The sequence below is a fragment of the Girardinichthys multiradiatus genome, chromosome X, assembly GCF_021462225.1.
Source record: "Girardinichthys multiradiatus isolate DD_20200921_A chromosome X, DD_fGirMul_XY1, whole genome shotgun sequence".
In the NCBI taxonomy this organism is placed as follows: domain Eukaryota; kingdom Metazoa; phylum Chordata; class Actinopteri; order Cyprinodontiformes; family Goodeidae; genus Girardinichthys; species Girardinichthys multiradiatus.
Window position 1 is genome coordinate 6425059 of NC_061817.1, and position 24507 is coordinate 6449565.

Consider the following 24507-nt stretch of genomic DNA (forward strand, 5'->3'; position numbering starts at 1 on the left):
GTGTGCACCACTGCAAAGTCTGGAGGAGCTGCACAGACATACAGGGATGAAGTTGTGAAGAAGTAAAACATTATACCAAGCTTCACGCATCTCACAGATCACTGTTCAATTCATCATCTGAAAATGGAAACAGTATGGCAGAACAACCAACAAGGATGTGGCCATCCACCTAAACCAGTCAAGATGTCTCTTGCTTAACTGTTGACAGCACAAGTACCATCTGTGCACTTGCCAATTCTGGATTATATCAAATGGTGGCTAGAAGAAATCCGCTATGGAAACCTAGCAGATTGACCCTAAACATAAAGCCAAAACTACAACGTAAAGGTTTAGATCAAAGCATATGCATGTGTTAGAATGTCCCAGTCAAAGTCCAGACTTAATTCCAACTAAAAATCTGTGAGAACCCCTAAAAGACTAACAGAGGGAATTGCAGCAAATGTACAAAGTATTTGAATGTGCTTTACTTATTAGGTAACCTTTGAAGGCAGTTCTAACAATATCATCATTTTGTCGAAGCAAAGGGGGCTTACATTGCTAGCCATTTATTAGTTTTATTATGCACTGACTAGAAAGCGATGGATGTTTTTTTGTGTGTAATGCACAAAATGACAAAGTTTATTCACTGATCATTCATACAAATGCCAGCCACACTTTTCAGGTTTTTATCTAGAAATGACTGTGAAACACAAATATGTTGTACTTAGTGTTTTGTCATACAATCCCATTAAAATACAGTGAAGGTGACTGTGGGTGAAGGCTCTGCGGAGATAGAGACCTTTGCAAGGAACTCTTCAGTGTTCAGAATTTTTCAAGCACATCACCTCAACACATGGACTTGAGAATATTTTTATTCATTCTCAGATAATACAATAATGTTGCCATGACAGACACACTACACAGTGGAAAATCCTTATTGCTTGCACAAAGTACAAATATCTTTCCTTAAACTCAGTTGTTGTCTCCACATTTCCCAACTCCAGTCACTATTACTTATGGAATCTATTGAAGGATAGAAATCCCATGTGAGGATCTAAGTGACACAGAGTAACAGTTTTTAAGACATCTCTTACATTCTCATTTCTCCTGGAGGAAGAAAAACCTCTAGCTGTTAACGTTTGTGATCCGAGCACCAGTGAGCAGTTACAGCGATGGCCATAAGGGGGCGCTGAAAGTTTCCCATTTTACAATGTGGCTCACACTAAAGTACACATTTGTTATGGCTGGATAAAATCTTAAGAACTTAAGTCAAAAGTCTAAAAACATACATGATAAAAGACATATACACATACATATATTAAACAAGAATGCAATTTAAAATATAGTTAATTCCAGTTTTAAGCTGTTCCCCCTAAGAGCTGGATCACATTAAAACAATTTTATAACAAAGCAGCAATGTTTATCTTAGGTGAAAATTTAAAGAATTCATATGGGGGTTTTAGTTTAAAATGTCAACAAATATAATTTTAAAGGTGACAAGAAGGACAAATGATGGAAGCCCCGAAAGGCAGGTGATTAACTTTTCTCCACCTCCCCCCCCCACATAATATTTACATTGTCTCATAAAGGAATGTTATGACAAAATGTTCTATTTTATATTGGCTTTATGGCTTCTTAGCAGGTTAAAATAATCTTCTGACTAATTACTTCTGTAAAAATGAGGAATAAAAAATATTTTTCACCTAAAATTAATTAACAATACATGAAACATTAATCATTTTTGGCTCGCCTTTCAGGACGGACAAAATAAAAGCAACAATAGGTATAAGAACGACAGATTTGTGGTTTTTTTTAAAGGTTTTGCCCCAACCATTAAACCCAACCAAACCCGTCACACTTGGTCAGACTGTTGGTCATGTGGGTGTTTGGACAACAAAAAAAGTCAGTGGTTTCAATGATTTTGGAGTGAGTCAATAAAATCTGCAACTCCTTCACATCTCCTCACGTGCCAAACAGACATGCTTGATCATACACAGACACTCACCAGAAATGAAAACAAAAACAAAAGAAATATCTAGCCCCACCTGAACAGAATACAGATCTCTGATTCATTGGCATATATAATTTCTGGTTAGAAACACAGAAAAATATACATTATTATAAATGGGTTATAATAACATGAGGCATAATACCTAGAAGAATACTATATTTTACAGAACAGCATTAGTTTTCTAAGGTGTGTTTCTCTTTTCTCATAATAAAATACCTTTCTCTGATATCTCTTGGGAAGATTTCCTAAAATAAAAATGTGTGTTTTAGGTAAGCGGAGGTGTCCTATAGGTTGCTGAAGAGCTCGTTTTTCTTGGTCCAGTCCATGGGTGGAGCTCTCTTGTTGGATCGTTTCTGGTGGGTGAGCTCCTTGACCTGCTGCAGGGTGAGGTTGAGTGCTGGGATGGCATTTGTGATTGGACCCTGAAGGAAAAAAAATTTAATTAGCTGAAAAATGTTAACTCACCTATATAGAAGATGGCTAAAATCATAACTTTTCTGTGATGTACCTCAGGCGGGGTGTGTGCAGTCGGGTTGTGAGTGAGGTGTTGGACGACGCATTGGACGGAGAAGGACTGATGGAGAGCTTTGAGTTCCTCTCTGGCTCTTTGGCCACTCTACCATTCACCTACACAAACAAATATTCATTAGAATCCCTTAATCATATTTAACCAAAGATCTTAAAGAGTTTATGCAATAATATTCGGATTTCAGTAAGTTAGCATCTTTCTTGTAGTATCTGAGTTGGCCACATGGGGGCACAGTTGGATTGGAGATGGTTAAGAAAAAAGACAGTTCTGACTCATTTTATCAAAATTTTAAGGTGGACTGGCTCAAATTCCTTAAACATGAATTAAATATATTATTAAACGTCAAGTATTTATTGCTATTTGTTAAAATTTATAATCCTTTTTTGAAATAACTAAATAATCTAATTAAAAATAACAAACAAATGTACCTATTTTGTCCTCGAAAAAAATTTAACTTGCTGCTGAATCAGCGGAAACATCTCCAGCTTATTGCTCATGAGCCTGTTAAACTGTTACCAGTTCAACATTTTTAATCACTAAAAATTGAGTCTTTCACCTCACCTCCAGCTTTGTCTCCTCCCTTCATAGCTCATCACTGCTTGTAACACAACAATATGCGGAACAATTATCTTGGCTATTGCACATAACATTCCTGAATAACAGGAACTGCCGGTCAAGTTTCACTCTGCATATCTGGCCCAAAGCCAGGGTCAAAATGGTCAGCATAAACAAAGGAGTTTCTTTTAATTCTCTGTCCTGGTGTAGTCATCCAAAACAACATCACTGTTATTATAGAGTATTTACACAGAAACGGGACACTAGGTAGCTGGCACTCATAGATTGTCTAGTGATGCAACATGGAAACAACAAACACAAATGCAAGGTTATGAGTTTTTTATTTTGTATCTGCAGTACTAGATTTCAAAGAAAATGTTTAACAATTTGGGAGATTTAGTGGAAAAGTAAGCATTTATTTAAATGTTGCCTGCACCCCATATTACTCACTTTTTACACTGATGTCATATGTATTCTTCATTAAATTAATTTAAAAATGAATGAATTAATAGGCTTTCACGTACAAGACAGCCCATGTTTCACAACTTCACTAATTGTTTTAAGTAAAAATGTATTTGTTTTTTAATGGAAATCCAGTCATACTTGGCAAATTAGCTGAAAGTGACTAGTATCAATTTTGAGATCTGGGAATGTTTGGTAATTTTACTTGATTTTACAGGTATATGAAATTAAAATGCTTATGTCAGTTTTCTCAGAGATAGATAAGTTTCTAGCTTGCTAGTTTTAAACAGGCACAAAAACTATGAAGAGACCTGAAAAATTATTTCTGCTTTCATCACAGATCCATTAAACAACTTAAGTAGTTATTGCCTCTTCTTATTTAATTCAAAACTTGATAATATCGGAGAAATATTAAGAATGCACATTATCAGAATGTTACAACAAAGAAGAAATCAATGAATTTTTTTTTTTAATCAAAGTAATGTTTGTTTCAGGATAATATATACATGGCAGGGTTAGTTTAGCTGCAATAGCAATTATAAAAAATATAGCTGACATTGGATTACTTTAGTTTAGCTTATCTTGGTTTGGCTTATTTTAGTTTAGCTTTGCATAGCCTATCTCAACCTTGCACAGTTTAGTTTATTCTAGTTTATCTTGGTTTAGTTTAGATTAGGTCGGTTGTTCTAATTTTTCTTCTAGTCTAAGCTAATTTATCTTAGGTTAGATTATTTAATCTTAGTTTATCATGTATTAGTTTTGTTTTGTTTAATCTGGCTCTTCTTTTCTTGTCCTAGTTTATGCTAGTTTATCTGAGCTTATTTTCATTAAACCTAGCCTACGTTTAAGTTTAGCTTAGCACATCTTAGCCTATCCCAGTTTAATTTTGCATACCGCAATTAAACTTAGTTTATTTTGGTTTATATAAGCCATCGTGGTTTAGCTTAGTATAGCCAAGTTTAGTTTAGCTTCTCTTGGCACATTCTATCTTATCCCAGTTAATTTCTCAACTGAACTAGAATCAGCTTACCTAAATATGTGTACATCAATTTAGTTTATCATATCCTAGTTCAGTATAACTTCTCTTAGTTTAGCTAAGAATAGCTCAGTTTAGTTTATCATAGTTTAGCTTCGAATGTTGCCTAAGGCAGGAGAAAAACAACCAGCTTTCTCTATAAAAGATAATAAATCACGAGTCTGGAAAAAGGAAAAATGTGTCCCATTTTTCTTGTTCTCAGTTATTTTTCAACTTGTAGTACAATTTATGCTACATTTTCTCCATCTCACCTCAAACTCTAGCTATCACTTTTATGGACCTTCTAGTTGCATGCTACACAGCGGATCACATATTTTTATGTTCTAAATTTTTTTTATGAATACTTCATTTACAGCCTGTCAAACACACAAATCATGCAAGCATTAATGGGGAGTTAGTAGGGTGGAGTCTTTTAACAGATCCCCATACAATAAAGACAAGAATGGTCAGACAATAACAGGAAAGGCTGTTCTGTAAACGTCTCTGATTAATAACTCACTTCATCAGCGTTTCAGTTCTCTGATGTAACATGCCACTTAAGCAAAAAAATAGAGCATTACATCTTTGTTTTGAACGTCCTTGATTTGTTGAGCTGTATTGTACCACACGAGGAGTTCTTAAAACAGAAAATTATTTAGTCGTCTTTCTGCCAGGAAGAAGAAGCAGGATCAAAAGAGAGGGAAGTAACCTCTGTGGGAGACTGGTCACTTTTGCTTACTTTAAAATTCAAATCTCACAATTAGCTTTTATTTTAAAGGCAATTGTCAACAAAATACTATCTCTGAAAACTCAGGCTCCTCTCAGAGATGAGTCTGTTGCTGGTTAATCTTACCTTCTCTTCTGTTTCTCCATTAACAACAGGCTCTGGAAGTGGACCTGCAAAAAAAAGAAGATCATCACTGTAAATTATGCAAACAGAAATGTTCCAATCTGTCCCAGGTAAAACGTTAATTCAGCTCATATTATTGAAAAAAAGATGCACCAGTTCCTTTATAAACCGCATGTTGAAATGTTGCAGACATCATTCGTCTTTAGCCTTATCTTCCATCCCATTGGCCCCCTAACTGCATAAAAAAATCTTTAAACCAAACGATGACTATTTACTGTTAAAAAATCTATTTTTGAAGGTAATTTCAGATTTAAGGCCCCACATCTTGGTTGCTTACATATGTTTGTGACACATACTCTTAGAGAGGCCTCTACATGTCCTAGCCTGACATAAGTGATCACTTGGAGCAAGCACTTCATTAACCAAAGTGCTGTGCATCGAGGCTGCTTGGAGAAATGTAGCAGTGTGTGTCGGTTTGCCGAGTGATTGTGGGCAGCGTGTGGAGAGCTGGCAATTACCTGGGAAACACCTCGCTGGAATCTTTCTTCTGAATAGACCGTTATTATTTCTAATTCTGGACTGAGCAGAGAATGTATCTTACCACAAAAATATAGGCATGGGTCTGTAAAATATTCTAACAGTATGATTACAATTAGTTGAGTCATCTGCTCTGGTAGTGATGCTGCTGCCGGTTGCTTCACAAACCTGCTTGCCAGCTGTAGTTTTTAAACAAAACAACCTTAATAAGAGTCATGGGTGGCACTCCTTTAGTTTCTATTTCATAACTGATGGGGCTTTTGCAGAACCTAAATTTTTCTGTCTTATAAACAAAAAATGACCATAGAAATACAACACAAGCAATAAAATAGCATAAATAGTAACAATAACACAAAATAAAAACTCAGTTCTAAAACATTTCAACATATTTCAATGTACAAAATGTGCGAAATTATAACAAAAAATAGGACAGTTTTTAGTGTGACCCAGGGGTGTCCAGCTCCTGTCCTCAAGGGTCTTAGATATGTCCTAGGATGTTGCCTAGCTCTGCAAAGGCCTGATAACAAAACCATTCACTTGATTCAGATATGCTGAATCAGGGCAACATCTAAAACATGCAGACTTTGGTCATTGAGGACTAAATTTGGACACTTCTTATGCATGTTACCACATAAGCATAAAAATCATTGCACACAAAATATGCCATGATTTGTTCAATTAGTACAATTTATCTTATTTTTGCCATTAAAGGTGGACCCACAAACACAGAACTGATGAAAGGGAACCAGTCTGCTTCTAAAATATACCTCTCAAAGTCCCAAGAGGCTGAGCTAAGGAATTACTAAGCATTACTAGGGAACCACTGAACCAAGTAAACTTACATGCTTAATATAAGGAGACTAAAATTACAACCTTTTTTGACACAAAATAGAAACTTTGGGTTGTGAAATAGGGTCCCTAACATATTAGCATATTGTGATAAAGTTCATTATTTTCTATAATGTAATGATGAAAATTTAACATTCGTATATTTTAGATTCATTGCACACTAACTGACATATTTCAGGTCTTTTATTGTCTTAATACGGATGATTTTGGCATACAGCTCATGAAAACCCAAAATTCCTATCTCACAAAATTAGCATATTTCATCCGACCAATAAAAGAAAAGTGTTTTTAATACAAAAAACCTCAACCTTCAAATAATCATGTACAGTTATGCACTCAATACTTGGTCGGGAATCCTTTTGCAGAAATGACTGCTTCAATGTGGCGTGGCATGGAGGCAATCAGCCTGTGACACTGCTGAGGTCTTATGGAGGCCCAGGATGCTTCGATAGCGGCCTTTAGCTCATCCAGAGGGTTGGGTCTTGAGTCTCTCAACGTTCTCTTCACAATATCCCACAGATTCTCTATGGGGTTCAGGTCAGGAGAGTTGGCAGGCCAATTGAGCACAGTGATACCATGGTCAGTAAACCATTTACCAGTGGTTTTGGCACTGTGATCAGGTGCCAGGTCGTGCTGAAAAATGAAATCTTCATCTCCATAAAGCTTTTCAGCAGATGGAAGCATGAAGTGCTCCAAAATCTCCTGATAGCTAGCTGCATTGACCCTGCCCTTGATAAAACACAGTGGACCAACACCAGCAGCTGACACGGCACCCCAGACCATCACTGACTGTGGGTACTTGACACTGGACTTCTGGCATTTTGGCATTTCCTTCTCCCCAGTCTTCCTCCAGACTCTGGCACCTTGATTTCCGAATGACATGCAGAATTTGCTTTCATCCGAAAAAAGTACTTTGGACCACTGAGCAACAGTCCAGTGCTGCTTCTCTGTAGCCCAGGACTGGGGAATGTGGCACCTGTAGCCCATTTCCTGCACACGCCTGTGCACGGTGGCTCTGGATGTTTCTACTCCAGGCTCAGTCCACTGCTTCCGCAGGTCCCCCAAGGTCTGGAATCGGCCCTTCTCCACAATCTTCCTCAGGGTCCGGTCACCTCTTCTCGTTGTGCAGCGTTTTCTGCCACACTTTTTCCTTCCCACAGACTTCTCACTGAGGTGCCTTGATACAGCACTCTGGGAACAGCCTATTCGTTCAGAAATGTCTTTCTGTGTCTTACCCTCTTGCTTGAGGGTGTCAATAGTGGCCTTCTGGACAGCAGTCAGGTCGGCAGTCTTACCCATGATTGGGGTTTTGAGTGATGAACCAGGCTGGGAGTTTTAAAGGCCTCAGGAATCTTTTGCAGGTGTTTAGAGTTAACTCGTTGATTCAGATGATTAGGTTCATAGCTCGTTTAGAGACCCTTTTAATGATATGCTAATTTTGTGAGATAGGAATTTTGGGTTTTCATGAGCTGTATGCCAAAATCATCCGTATTAAGACAATAAAAGACCTGAAATATTTCAGTTAGTGTGCAATGAATCTAAAATATATGATTGTTAAATTTTCATCATTACATGATTGTTGCCTAACAATGCTACAGATAAATGTCCTTTTTATTTAAACATTTCTGCCTGGGTGCAGGGCGCTCCTCTTATTTTGTTGCCATGCGGTGGTGAGCATGTGTATATGAGTGATCACGTGACACAGTGGTTCTCAGGCTGTTTAATAAACCCAGACATGTTGACTCTTTGAAGCCACTATTCCACACAAACACACAAACAATACAAATCGCCAAGAATTGCTCAATTTTAGTATTCGTGTGGATTCTTGGCATTGGCATTTTCAGGTCCAGAACTGAGTACAATTTACAAGAATCTATTAGGAATACTGCATCAACGTTAGGAATCAGTTAACAATATGCCAGATGCATCTAAGAATCAGGTACGATTACATTTGAATTTGTTACTATTCTGAACAATTTGTGGGATTTTCCATCAAAATATAATAAAAAGTGATGAGTGACTAGCACCAGTTACTGTTGATATTTAGAAGTTAAAATCTTTTTAAGTGAAGTAATTGTTTTTTCTTATGAAAACTAAAAACTAAAGTGCTGTTTTTTTTTTAACAGAAAATGTAAGAAGCTAAATGCAATAAACTAAAAAAACAAAATTTTACTGTTTTATGTTCCTTAATTTTTTTTATTATTATTGTCCTTATTTCTTTTTTCCAAGGGCAAAAAACAGCTTTAGGCGGTACAATGGCCTTGAAGGGTCAAGATAAAACTTCATTACCCCAGATTGAGTTAAGAGTTCCGTCTAGTGGTTTGTTAGATAAACTAGTTTAAATAGGGCCTGTTCTTTAGATAAAAAGGGAAAAAATGCATTTTGTCTTGCATGCAAGGATTCAAAAGCTGACTACTGCATTTAAAAGTAGTTTGTGACCTTCACCTGCAGACTGAGACATTCCCTTACAATAAAATAATCACGTTTGAGAAAAGGCTGTCATATTATTCAAATATGTTTTTTTTAAATATATTTCTGGTATTAATTAGCACTGACAGGCTCAATTCCAGAGAAAAAATGTCTTTGCCATCAAACGTAAACAACCCGGTTAGTTAGAGCCGTCTCACACTGATCCGTCTGATCTGATGTATTTATGTCGAAAAGATTAACTTTCCCTGCAGGGCGACAACATTAGGTGGGGGGGCAGGAAGTGGCTTAGTGTTTGTGATCCTCGACAGAAAAGAGAGAGCGAGTCCTGGAGGAAAGAAAAGAGAGAAAACTATAGAAGAAGCGAGCCAAGGAACAAGAGGGGAGGCAGTAAAGTGGCTATAAATATAGCTGGTGACTGACAATAAACCTGGAGAGAAACATTACGAGATAATTGCAGTCATGCAATCAGTCACTGCCTCACAGTTGCTGCTGATGAGGGTAGGGGGTGGGGGCGGGTGAGGGGGTAAAGCATCTTCTCACCAGTTAAGTGCTCGGAGGTGGGGGTCACCCTGCATCTCTTGAAGAAGGCATCGGTGTCGGAGTCCACTACGAGCAACCGGGTCACGTCCCCGCCCGCTTTAATGGTGGCGACCACCTCTGAATGCGTCTTCCCCTCTACAGAAACACTGTTCACCTGCAGAAGATAAAAATACAACATTAAATATTTTTACTTTGACTAGGAACAGATCAGAAATAAATACACACATTCTTTATTCTTTCTTTTTCTGTATGTTTGTTCCCACATAGTTTATTACTGTTAGGACGTCTTTTTTCAACATTATCAAGCAGGAAATCCTGTGTCCACACACAAAGATCCTGCACACATTCTTTCATCTTTTACTCTTTTCAGGGAGCATTGTCCTTAAGAACTGCAAAACCATCATGTTTCAGCCATGAGATCAAATGATTATTTTTTGGTATAAATCTCCATGGGAAAGCATGTGAGAAATTTCTCAAACCTTGTGTGTGCTTGAGTGTGTGAGTGTGTTTAGGTCACTGGGTGGACCTCCAAGACTAAGCCCAGTCCTACAGAGGAAGCTGGACAATAGCTGCTTGGCCCGCAACAGCAGTAACAATGGCTGTCCGCTCCTCACAATGGCTGTCCCCCCCCCCCATCCTCAGTGGTTGGCGTGGCTGTCTGGGGCCCACTCAGGGAGTGGAAACCTAACTTGAGACTCTGAAACACACCATGGTGTCCATTTAATCCCTCTGTTGGTCCTTTCATTAGCTTTTTTGTAGTGTTTCTTATTTTTAGGTGTTGTATTATTTGCAAGGAGGCATGCACCAGACCATGCTCTGACTGAACCATGTGGTGACATTGTTTTTCTTGCAATATTGTCATTTTTTCTGCATGCCTACCTTTTTTTCTCCTATCTAACTTGTTCTGAAATTCGGTTTCTATGTAGATTTGGCCGAAGGTTTCTTAGGTGTGATGTAAAGCAATCGCCCTTTTGAAAATTTGCATAACAGTGATTATTTATTTAAGTCTGACTGAGGATTCTTAGAGTCCACAGACCTACCCAGCCTTTGCAGGGTTGGATTAAAGGTATTTAGGATTTAAGTATTTAACCTCACCTTATATTGGGCAAAGTTTCATTTCATTCTGACAGTAAGCGGTATATTTATTTAGTTCTGGAAACTGTATAGTGCCATAATAGCTGCAGATGCAAATTAAAAATGACATTTAATAAAATCTAATTTTTACAAACTTTGGTTTGATGTCTGACTTGGGGAAAAAACAGGAGGAAATTCAGTCGTTTATCCTATCTTAGTAATAGATAATTTCTCCGTACATTTACTAACTTAACTTTTGCAAACCATTAAAGCTACAGAGCCACATTTAAGGGCAATCCTGGTGTAAAAACCCTTAAAGGAGCTTAATGTCACTGCTCCAGTTGCCTAAAACTTATTACTCTGACAGTAGATATGAGCCATTTTAGGCAGATATATTTTCATGTAGCTATTTGTTGACATGTTGACTGTCATTGCCTGGGATCAAATTAGACTAAACCTTCCCTCATTTTAGTCAGTTAAGATTATCTGAATTATTTTTCTGCTAAGCACCTGTATAATATTATAGATAGTTATTTAGAGAAACTTTTATAACTTTTTTTCAAAGTTAGATGTACTACTTCTGCTTCAACAGGAACTGGGCCTTGGAGGCAGCAGACTCATTAGAGACGCCCAGACGTCCCTCTCCCCAGATACCTCCTCCAGCTTCTCCGGGGGGAGCCCAAGGCGTTCCCAGGCCAGCCGAGAGACATAGTCCCTCCAGCGTGTCTTGGGCCGTCCCCTGGGCCTCTTCTCGGAACTCCCTACCTGGCGTCCCAGGCCCCCCCCTGAACCGCCACCTTAACCCCTCCTTTAACTGCCACCTTAACGTGGTGAAGGGGTTTGAGTGCTCGAATGATCCTAGAGGCTATGTTGTCTGGGGCTTAAATGCCCCTGGTAGGGTCTCCCATGGCAAACATGGCTCTGGGTTATGGGTCAGACCCCCATGGTTCAAGACGCTTTCATAAGGACCACAAAATCAAGGCACGTGATGCCGCCTGGTACGGCGGAGCCGGGGTCCCACCCTGGAGCCAGGCCTGGAGTCGGGACTCGTCGGAGAGTGCCTGGTGTCTGGGTTGCTCCTCGTGGGACCTGGCCGGGCCAAGCCCGAACAAGAGACACTGGGCCAACCCCCAGTGGGCCCACCCCCTGCAGGGGGAACCATGAGGGACTGGTGCAAAGAAGATCAGGCAGCGGACGAAGGTGGAGACCTCGATGACCCAATGCTTAGGCTGGCTCTAGGGACATTGAAAGTTAGACGTTTTTATACAAATTCCCTTAGTATTTGGTAGCATTGCTCTTGTATGACAAACATTTTAGGTTTCCTTCCACAAGATTATCAAAATAGTTTCGGTCCATTCCTCCTGATAGAACTGGTGGAACAGAAAGGTGTTTAAGCTACCTTGATAATACAACTTTTCAATTCTGCCCATAAAGTTTTGGTGGGACTGAGATCAAGGTTAGTTGTCCTTAAAACAATTTGTAACTAATTTATTAAGTTTGAAACACCCATTTGTGCTTTAGTTTTAACAGGCCTATGTCTTAAGATGCTCCTTTAATGTTTCCATATAATGTAATTTTCAGTTCATGACAGAAGTGCACCAATCCATCCTGCAGCAAAATACCCCACAACATGATATGGCCACCCCCATACTTCACTGTTGGGATGCTGTTCTCAGGCTTGCATGCTTGCCTCTCTTTCCTCCAAATGTAACAATTGCCATTATGGTCAAACACTGAAATGTTAGTTTTAGCAGAACACAGGACGTGTCTCCGAAAATGAAGTTTGTCCCTGAGTGCATTTGCAAACTGTAATCAGGATTCTTTACATTGCTTTTGGTGCAATGGGTTCTTCCTCTCCGAGTGGCCTTTCAGCTCATGCCGATGCGGGACTTACCAGCATCATCTTCACAAGGCTTTTGCTTTTTCCTGCTGCCGATGCACATATTTCCCACCTAAAGACATTCCTCTCAAAGACACAGAAAAGATGAATGTGGCACCTTTATGTATTTGTAAATTGTACCTATGGCTGAACCAGATTTGTTAAGGTCCAAAGTTCTCTTTCTGATATTTTGTCTGATTTCCTTTGATTTTTTCATGGTGTAACAGAAGGAAGCAGTGTGTTGGGGTGTGTCTCCAATTAGCACAAATACCTTACCAAACCGTCACATCATCACTTGGGCTTTCCCAAATTTTTAAGTGTCTAGTAAACTTAGAGTATGTAAACTTTTAGAATCTGAAGAAAGATATTTTAAGAAAATCCCCTATTATTTTGACATTTAGCAAATAGAAGTAATTTTGCCCGTTCTGACTTAATCTAATTTAATCTCAGACATGGAAAAAAAAAGGATATATATCTTGATACAATGTTTAGTTTCACCTATGCAGGTCCTTCTCAAATATTAGCATATTGTGATAAAGTTCATTATTTTCCATAATGTCATGATGAAAATTTAACATTCATATATTTTAGATTCATTGCACACTAACTGAAATATTCAGGTCTTTTATTGGAAATTAGCATATCATTAAAAGGGTCTCTAAACGAGCTATGAACCTAATCATCTGAATCAACGAGTTAACTCTAAACACCTGCAAAAGATTCCTGAGGCCTTTAAAACTCCCAGCCTGGTTCATCACTCAAAACCCCAATCATGGGTAAGACTGCCGACCTGACTGCTGTCCAGAAGGCCACTATTGACACCCTCAAGCAAGAGGGTAAGACACAGAAAGAAATTTCTGAACGAATAGGCTGTTCCCAGAGTGCTGTATCAAGGCACCTCAGTGGGAAGTCTGTGGGAAGGAAAAAGTGTGGCAGAAAACGCTGCAGAACGAGAAGAGGTGACCGGACCCTGAGGAAGATTGTGGAGAAGGGCCGATTCCAGACCTTGGGGGACCTGCGGAAGCAGTGGACTGAGTCTGGAGTAGAAACATCCAGAGCCACCGTGCACAGGCGTGTGCAGGAAATGGGCTACAGGTGCCGCATTCCCCAGGTCAAGCCACTTTTGAACCAGAAACAGCGGCAGAAGCGCCTGACCTGGGCTACAGAGAAGCAGCACTGGACTGTTGCTCAGTGGTCCAAAGTATTTTATTCAGATGAAAGCAAATTCTGCATGTCATTCGGAAATCAAGGTGCCAGAGTCTGGAGGAAGACTGGGGAGAAGGAAATGCCAAAATGCCAGAAGTCCAGTGTCAAGTACCCACAGTCAGTGATGGTCTGGGGTACCGTGTCAGCTGCTGGTGTTGGTCCACTGTGTTTTATCAAGGGCAGGGTCAATGCAGCTAGCTATCAGGAGATTTTGGAGCACTTCATGCTTCCATCTGCTGAAAAGCTTTATGGAGATGAAGATTTCATTTTTCAGCACGACCTGGCACCTGCTCACAGTGCCAAAACCACTGGTAAATGGTTTACTGACCATGGTATCACTGTGCTCAATTGGCCTGCCAACTCTCCTGACCTGAACCCCATAGAGAATCTGTGGGATATTATGAAGAGAACGTTGAGAGACTCAAGCAAATTTGTGAGATAGGAATTTTGGGTTTTCATGAGCTGTATGCCACAATCATCCGTATTAAGACATAAAAAGACCTGACATATTTCAGTTAGTGTGCGAATGAATCTAAAATATATGAATGTTAAATTTTCATCATGACATTATGGAAAATAATGAACTTTATCACAATATGCTAATATTTTGAGAAGGACCTGTATATCCATTCGTTTAGAGGCATGTTCTTGGGTTTTTCCCATTTTGAACAGTGAGGGAAATGAGCTTCTGTCTCACATTGGTTGTACACCCCAGGGATTCAGGATGTCATAGATTGCTAATTTAAATCCATTTAATACTTATCACTTTAAAAAGTATAAATAAGAACGGTTTAGTTATATACATTTTAGAGTAGGCTATTAGGAAGGTTGACTTTGTCTAAAAAATAGGACCTTAATGGGATTTTTGTTTTTATAACACACAGTATGCATTATGCTTATGCAATGAAAGATATTATTATTTTAAATATGTCCACATAACTTTACCAGTGGTGTCAGAACAATTTGGAGGGTACTGTAAATATATTATGTAATAACTTGTCAAGTAGAAAGTACTCGCAGGCCACTAAATGTTTTTTTTTAACAGAAATTGCAAAAGCCATTTTATCATTTTATTTTTACTTGCTCAACAATAAAAGAAACACACAATATTTTAATGAAACAAACAAAGTAGTTTGATTTCTGCAGAAAAGAGATCTATAAATCACTGCAGATTTGAAACATAAAAAGGGTCTTGCAGGCTTGCATGGTTACAAAAAACAATATCCTAATTTTTTGTGGTTAATCATCTTTTTCTAGCAACAAAACCAGAATATGGCTCATTCTTGCTTTACTTTGCCAAGTTCAATAAATGGGAGAGCCCAAGTCTGCTTCTTTGTAAAAGTCACGAGATGTTTGCTGTCCTATTTACAATGAAATGAAATGAAATTAAAACAAAACATCTCTGACAAAAGATTAATATTGCACCTTATGTTTTCCATTTTAAGAAGATTTATATTTTTCTGTATCTCAGTCAAATTTGCACCCCAACATTTCTTTTTAATGTGTATCTGCATCAATCGCCTGAGTAAGCAAACCACATTTAGGCCTTTCTTGAATTGTGATTGAGGGCCACCCAAAATCACTCTGAAGGCTGCAAATAGTCCCTGACTCGCTTTCCTTTTTTCTTCTTTTTTTGCCCAACTAGTTTTTCTTGTTGCCTGTTCAGCAGGTTCATACCCCCAGCCAGAATCTGCTACACATTTGAGACTACTCAAAATTGGCAAGACGCATTCAAATTTCTAAATGTAATTTTTTTTAAATCACTTTATCTTTACTTCATTTAAGAACAGTTGAAACTGGTTCATATAGAAGACATCATTTCATTCCCTTACATGTAAACGTCAGTGGATCACAGAGAGGTCCAGAACAAGGAACATAAAAGGCTTTCAGTCCTTAACCACACTGTAGGTGAGGCCTGATTACACAACAAACAATTCTTCTCCATTTTTGTCCAAGAAACCCCAGCCTGACGAGAGCGGAAGTATGCAAGACTAATCAGGATATGCCTGTGAGAATGTTTTCTGGTCAACTTTAAACTTTATTTCTATATGACTATTACAGGACTGATCCAATCAGACATCTAGTTAGTTTTAATGGTGCTTAATAATGTCTCCATTTATTACCTGTGGTGATTTACAGCCCTGTGTGGCATCAAAGTACTTCAGCCTTTTAAAATTACCTCTACTATCCTGTCCTGGGGCTGCAGGCCGGCCCTCTCAGCTGGAGAGTCTTCATCCACTGCTCTGATGTACTGGCCCGGCCGCGCCCGCTCGCTATGCAGGTTGAAGCCATATCCGTTGGGCCCTCGCTGGATCGCACAGAGACGTGGCCGCAGCTCACTGCGCACCTCCTGTAGTAGAAAACATGTTAGTGATCTGACCTGCAGGAGTGCCACAACAGGTCAACCCATTAAGAAAAATATATAAAATACTTTCACCATGGGTGTCGGTTCAGAGAGAACAAGGGGCACAAAGATGACGGAGAGCTCCTATGAGTCGTTTACCATGAATATAAAGCCGAGGGTGAACATGCAGGTGGCTGCTGCTGCATGCTGATGTGTTGTGCGTTGTGTTTTCAACAATCAGGGGTAAAGTTTAGCGGCCGTTTTCAGCCCACGTGATTCCGAGTGCTAGCCAGGAAGGATAGGGGTCTGTGATTGGAGGTCTGTGGGGAAGGTTTTCTGGAGTATTTGTGAAGGAGGCTCTACGGAAAAGGGACCGGGAACTGGGTGTTGACCTCTGACCGCCTCTCCCATCTCCGTCTCGGCCAATCCTGCTCTGCAATGGCAGGAAGAGTATCGTCATCCAGAAAAAAAACTTCAGCCTGATCCCAGAACCTCCCTTCCGCTGTTGAGATCTAACAAGTTCTAATTTTAACTTATTTTAGCTCATTTTTTATTTTAGCTTCAGGGGGGTTAATTTGTTGTGTCATCAGAGGACATGCAATGTAATGAGCAAAATGCAAGAGCTTCAGCGTATACGAGAGTCAAGGTGATCTTTGTCACCATGGTCACAGCTGACCTGACCCTCCCTCACACAACAGAACAAGTGCTCACTCCCTCCCTTGCCTGATTAAAAGCACTTAAAACCATTAACTGTACACATTTCAATAACTGAGGCAGCCTGACACAACAGTTTGTTCTGTAATGTACAAAGTATTGAGTGAGTGTCACTTCACTGTGTTGTATAAGCCGGCCGTTCTGAGCTAACACCCCTCCCACATCCATCAAACTGCCCTGTTTTTCTGCCTAAGAAAGCACCTACAATGTGAAATTCACAGCCAGGTTCAACGGAAGTCAGAATGTTTGGAGGAACAGCTATAGAATACAGAAATGGAAACCAATAAATGCCACACTTTTTATACTGGAGGATGCAATACTAAGAACCTAATTTCATGTGGTGTTGCAGACAAAACTGGTAGCACCATACTTGTGTTTAATAAACCTGGATGCCTGTGACCCAACGGCTGACAGAAACAGAAAACTTAACGTCTGAGGTTAAATTGACTTAATATAAGAGTCAGCTAAAAGTCATCAACCAAAATGTCATATCAGACAAAAATAACCTGAGTAAATACAAAATGCAGTTTTAAAATTATAATTTTATTCATTAAAAGGTGGAAAGCTATCCAAAGCAACCACCAGCCTGGAAAACTGTCCTCAATGTTAAATCATGAATTAACTGAGATTAAAGAGGAACTAAACCCCAAATCAACTTTTTTCAGCAGATAAACTGTATAAACTTGGCCTTAAGTGTGCTATCTTTATGTTACTGTGCTATTTTTCTTAATTTCATGTAAAGTTGTTAAATTCTGCAATATTTGCTCTAAAACCGTCTAAGTGCTGCCCTCTTTGGGTTGAACGCTGGTTACTGCAGTTGAATTTTCCAATTGGTTCAAACAGTACCGCTTGGTACATGCTTACGTCACAGCCCCCGCGTTTGGGTAAAACCATCTCACTCCGACACACCCCGTAGCGAGTCAGGTGTTGGAAATGCTTCTCCACTGCCTCGGTAGCGCTGGCTTTGGGCATCGCAGAGTCAGCACCTTGAGTCAGTAGCTCAAACTGATAAGACTCAGGCCCGCTGGGCTCTGTAGAGCCTCTCTTAACCTTTGATGATGAGGGGGTGCTGCCACTTCTCCTCATCTTCCTGACCACAAATATCCTCAGCCAAGCAAGTTGAATTTTGAGAAATGCAGAAAAAAGATGTGCTTTCTTCCATGATGTGATTTACAAATTTACTAAAGCAGGAAAGCTTAACTTCAGCATAAACAAAGAGAATGAGAAGATAATTCAGCCTGAAGGATAAATTACCATTAACACTGAAAACCGGGGAAACAGTCTAGCGGACTTAAAGTACTATTCCAGATATCGTTTCGAAATACTTTCACTGTCTTTTTCTTTGTTTAATCCATTACAGCCAATGTGTTCAAAACAACAGTTTACATGTGATAAATCCACCTCCATTTGAGGTCTAAAAGGAAAAAAAATGTTAAACATTTAATCAAGTCCTTTTTCACCGCTTCAGCAGGAATGTTAACAGATTTATTACACTTCTAATGGTTATACAAGATCTTTCAACTTATTCAGCAGCAAGGTTTTTATATCACTACACTGGCTCCCTGTATGTAAATTGATAGATTTATAAATTCTGATATATAAGGCACTAAAAAGTCTTGGGCCAAAATAAAATTTAAGTTGCTTCACATGTATGAACCATCTAGATCCCTCAAGTTATCAGAGACCTGCTAAACAACAAGAGGCACTATTTGGTTTCTCTGCAGTGATTAAATTAAAATTATAATTTTAACAATTGTAAGGTTTTGTCATTTGAATGTTTTTCCTTTGATTTTGTGTAAAGTGCTGTGAATACCTTGTGTATGAATAGTGCTGTATATATAAGCTTGTTTTGTCTGGCTTTATATGAGTGCTTTAAATTACAAAGATGCAAGTAAAATTACAGAGCGAACAAAAAGGTGGAGTCTCCTTCTTATGCTTCATTTTGCGTCAGAGTGTCTAAATTAGTAGATTGTTTTTGCCAGTTATTGACGTTCCCTCAATCCTGCAAGAGCCCTTTGCACCATTTTCATACAATGTTCAACCCAGTAAAGCATCATCTCTTAAATTAAAACAAAAAGCAAAATTAAAACCTCCTTTGATTCACTGTTTCCTGACAACCCATACGTGCTAATCATCGAAACCCTCTATTCTCACGACACTGTGCGTAAAGTATGGGTTTCAGTGGTACTTGTCTTCGTGCTGATTTCTCTTTCAAGTTAGGAAATTGAGCCAACAGACGGAAGAATATTGAGGAAAGATGTGTCAACGGTTCCTGTGCTTCACTTCCTCTCTTCTCAAAGGGAAAGTATGAGTGCCATTGATTGTGTTCATTTCAAAAACATGCTTTAATTCTGGGAGGAACATTTCACAAAGCCTAAAAAGACAGCGTTTGAATTTGATCTTTCATCAAACTGCAGCAAATATTGATAAGCAAGCCAAGATGTTGGGGATTATATTTTTAGATACCTCAGAGATGAAGCGCTTTGAACAGGGGAGATTATGCTGTATTATTGTGTGTCATGTTACAACGGAAAATTAGGGATTTTCACAGCCCCTCTGTAGGCTTTGCATAACCAAACAAACCCTGAGTAAGCAGCATAGGTGAAGAATTCAGTCTGTTTTCCTTCCACATATCATATTTCTTCACATGATTTTGGATCTAGGAAGAAAACTAAAACAAATAAATGTCAAGGATTATACAAATGCTACTGAACTGAGCTGGCCAAGACTGAGACTGTAAGAAATGAATGCTCTGTTCAGTGTACACGATAGAGCACTGATTGTCTGTATTTGCATTGATAAGACGCTGCAGTATAAGACATGCTGCTGGATCAGTCAGTTCTGACGGATAGGTCCAACACAGTTTTAATAAACATGATTCCTCAGAAACATTATGTTTTAATGGACATTATCTGCTTGTCACATTAAAGCACTGAACAGCTGAAGTACAATCACATTTGCCAGTGTCTTGGATTCCTATCCCGGCTTGTGTGTGTTCAGCAGATTCCACAGACTGCCGACCCGCGTGGAGATTCCTAGGCCCTCCACTCCCCAGCGACACAAACTGTCCTCTGTTGTCTTTGCCAGAGTGTGTTGCATCCTGTCCCAAGTCACAGGATCTCTAATGTCAGCTGGGGTGCCCACCAAGGACCATGGAGTCCAGTGCCACAGCTGTAACACTCAATATTTCCCTGTCTGCTTTAAAAATCAACCTAAGCTCCTGCCTTTGTGTGCATCAATATATTTAATGTCTACAAAATAAGATTAATATGATCACAAATCATGTATGATATGCGAGAGCTCACATATTGCAAATAGCTTCTTCCAAGTAGTTTCTACAAATTGAAAAATGCACAAGTCAGCTGTTGGATGATTTTCAGCTCAATCTGCGCTGATCTGTGAATGGCAGGTCCAAAACAAAACACAATTATTTCTTTCTATAAGTAAATGCACCATCCTTGTGTTTTTCCAGGTGGCACACCCACCAACAGTCTGGAAATTGCAACCAAGTGAAGAAGATTCAAAATTAACTATTTTCAGTTTTGTGATGGGCTTGAATTGAAGGCGGAGGCAGCTCAGAGATTTAAGATGCTAAAAGAAATCGATTTTCAATAACATGGCTTTGCCACTTTATTTAGCAAGTTTTAGACCCAAATGAGCACTCCGTTTTAAAAAGCAACCAGTGAAAAAATATTTTTCTGGTATTATTGAAGCCTTTTGGAGAGCTTTTTATCCTGTTGCTCTGGGTTCACGGCACTCTGTGTAGTTCTTATTTTAAATAAACATGTAGCTGCAGAGACAGGAACATCTGGAGAATCTTGAAGAAGCATACAGTACATTCCAGTTGAACAACACTAACTAAACAATCTGACCTTATAGTTGTTATTTTTATGCATTCTTTAAAGTTTAAGTCACATTTCCAATTGATATACTTTCTGTGATTATATTCAACCATGCATATGCTTTTGAAAACAAACGTGCTTTCAAACTGCTTTTCTTGTTTGTTGTTGTTGGTTCTTAAATAGATCATAAGGTTAAAACAGAAGCCAGGCCTAAGAAAACTAATAATTTAAAAATAAATTTATAAACAAACAAAATCCTATCTAGCTCTGCCGGGGTATTTCTTTGTGGTCATTTTTTCAGCTCCAGGCCCAGATAAAGAGGGACAGTTACAACTTTAACATTAAGATTAGTTAGAATCAACAGAAAATAATTTTGTTGTACTTTTGAACATATTCAAAATGTTTGTTTTTTTTTACTCATTTTGTGTTAATCACATAAAATTATTTCTGTCTCCAATAGCATCTGTTACAATGGCATGCACCTGGATAATTATGCAAATAGTGATGTAATTTAGCAGATAAATGACAGCCAATGGCAACTTGCCTTACAGAAGAGTGAGACTTTCAGGAGACAACAGAAAAGCTGAACGTATCATGGCAAAGTTGCTTTATTTTATCATTTTGAGTTTCCAACCTACATTTGTTATGGAACATACATTTGGAAATGTTTGACAGCCTTTTGGGAAGTTCAGAGCTAAGATAAGTATCTAAATTGCTAAATTAGCTAATCACGCTAAAGACATCTTAAAATCGGAACCCCATTATTGTTCTGTGTTTGCTTTACATTCTGAATACTGTTCTTATATTATAGTTGTTAAACAGAAATTGGAGTTAGACTAGTTAAAATCAGTATTCTTAGGTCAAAGCTTTACAAAAACTTTAGATTGGAAATCACCCACAAAAACTCTGACTGGTGGATCTCTAGACATGTCTGGCATTATCTGTTAGCTCCGCAGGGTGGACGATAAGATAATGAAAGAAAACCCAAGCACCATGAGAAAACTAGAGAGCAAGAGATCTGAACATGAGGTTTGTGTTTGTTTGAGTGTCATACAACACGGGGATGGGGCTGAAAATCCAACGTAAAACCTTACTCATAGGACATGATACCCTTTAAAGTACTAAAACACTGACATCATTCTGGTAAAAAGTTCAACTGAGGTCACCGAACAACTAAATAAATGGCAAGCCTTTGGTTTACTATTTGTTTCCACTGACTCAAAAACCCATTTTTATCATTGTGTGCTGCAGATTGTCATGCAGTTGTAATCTGTCTCCAGAAACCTCATATATGAGAATACTTCATGTGAAAATCAAACAAAACTTTTTTTTAATTCTTCCTCCTCACAAATAAAAAATAGAAATAAATCTTAAGCTTCAGCTCATGCTTTGTGTTTTGAGATGCAGTGAGCAGTCATCCACATGGTCTGATGTGAAGTTGTTAAGGTCTGTTCTGGGTTTCCTCAGGAAGCTCTGATAGAAAGGACATATCACAATAAGGCAAAGTTCCGTTTGAGATAATGGCACCTAAAATTGAACAGTAGGAATAGCTTGTATTCTTGTTTTTTTTTTTTTTGCAAAAGATAAGACAAGTTTAAACATTGGACAGTCACAATGATTTTTTTTTACCCTTTTATGGTTCCAGAAAATGCCTTTTGTGTTTGTTTTGTATTTTTCCTATCGCATAAACACAAAGAGGACATCTTTTGAACTTATTTCCTCTGCTACCGCACATCAACAAGCATCCTGAGGACAAACATGGGTTGCTGTGGTTTGTACCCAACCTTTTTTTGACACTACTGATTGAACCAAAGAGCTTTTTATCAAAAACTCACCAACTAAATATGGACCACACACACACACACAAACACACACACACACACACACACATACAAAGCAGAAGAATCTACCCTAGTGGCCTGGTTGTTTGACAAAAAAACTAGTATCAATAAGGGCACTGAACAATTCTTCAATATTATGTCAATAAATCACATTTATCTCTCCTATATGCTTACAACGTTACACACCAATAGTGAAACAGTCATAATATTTATTTCCTTATAGGAAAACTTGCAAAAACATACATCTGTAAAATCAGAGGAATTTCCCCAACTCCAACCTTCAAAATCCAAGATGGCCGCCTTATACATTTTTAAATGTTGCTAGCCTAGCCTTTTTTTACACAAAGTGAGGGTAAAACTCTCATTGAATGTATTGGCCCCTTATTTGTATGTGTTGGATAATGCATGCTATAAAATGCTTACCTAACCAAAGAAAAATCCCCACTGTTTTTATGAGTCTGTATGTCAGACTTCATATATAGTTAAGTGTCATATTTTCTTGTCTTTCCCATTTTGAAGAGATGCTAAGTGAAATGGGCCTCTGTATCAGATCATATTTACACTCCAGAGAAACAGGAAGTCACAACTTAAAAGTTCCTAGACACTCTAGATCAATTCAAAGAAGTCAAGCAGAAATCAAGAAATGCTTTGATTATACTTCATTTTCAGGACTTGCTGTGGGTATAATAATTGTGGAACCATTGATTAAGCAAAATATGTATATTGTGTCTGGATATTTTTAAATGTTTTACTGTAATATCATGCCACTACAATAGAAGATTAATTTATCTCAAGGTTTTAAGTGTGGAGGGGACAACATAAGGATCTTATATGTCCTGAGAACATAATATCAGCCACATATAACATGCAAACCAATTCAAAGCATGATGTGTAATGCCTTCATTTTAAGTAACTAGTTGAGTCTTGATTTGTTTTATGGTGTCCTAAACAAAACAATTAAATAAATGCTGACAAAGTTGAAAAAAAGGAACATTTGAAAGAGAAATTTATTACAGTTAATTATTTGACTTTAGATAATGTTTTCGAAATCTATGTGATTATCTCTAAAACATTTCAGTCAGGACTAAAACAATGGGCCAAAAATCATCCACACTCAATAGCAATTAAAATATGTTGCATATCAACAGGTAAGCAGGATCTTCAGTTCTGAGTTCCAAGTAAGCTTGACTTATATGATGAATCTTCAGGGAGCGGCAAATGCTATGATAAACACCAATCATGTTTATCACTTTCCGACTGAGCCAGCAGTCATTTTGCATTATGCAGCTTGCTGTGCTGATAATGTTAAATGGAGGAGAGCTGGGGCTGTAAACCATGCAGTCTCTGGCATAAAGGAAGCAATCCAAGTGTGAGATTTCAGCTGCTGCAGCCCTGTCAATCAGCCATCCACTTAATTCATACTTTCCCTCATGCTCAGCCAATTTGACTACAGGCATAAAAATTAGAAGAAGAGCACGCATCTAAAAAAAACAACCAAATAGCATTTATTTCAAAGTGTCCTTCTAAATTTTCCTTTAAAGCCACAGTGGTGCATATCAGCAGTTCATCTTCATCCAGAACAGCAGTCTTGCTTTGAAATCACACTTTCTGTAGATCATCAGTGACAAGGTGTCACGCTAATGGTGAGCTGCCATTCCTCAGTCAGCTCTCTGTGTAGACTTTACCCCCCTTCCCCCTGTCTTCAAATGAAATAAGACAGCTCTCTCAGCAGTTTGGACTCTTTGATCAGCATAAACAATAACCACTAAAGTGACATGCAGCAAAGCACCATGGTTATTCAGTGACACGGGACACCATAAGCCTTGTGGTCCTTGTGATTGTCATGAGCA

The 24507-nt window shown here is 38.5% G+C and overlaps 1 protein-coding gene across 1 annotated transcript in view; it reads right to left on the reverse strand.

The window, feature by feature from the left end:
* Window positions 1-833: 833 nt before the first annotated feature.
* LOC124863591 (Na(+)/H(+) exchange regulatory cofactor NHE-RF1-like) overlaps window positions 834-24507 on the reverse strand; it is a 35587-nt gene continuing 11913 nt past the window's right edge. The window contains 6 exon segments of the mRNA XM_047358044.1: window positions 834-2412; window positions 2499-2524; window positions 2527-2617; window positions 5405-5448; window positions 9758-9911; window positions 16096-16266. Coding sequence (XP_047214000.1) covers window positions 2275-2412; window positions 2499-2524; window positions 2527-2617; window positions 5405-5448; window positions 9758-9911; window positions 16096-16266 — 624 coding nt within the window. The 3' untranslated portion in view covers window positions 834-2274.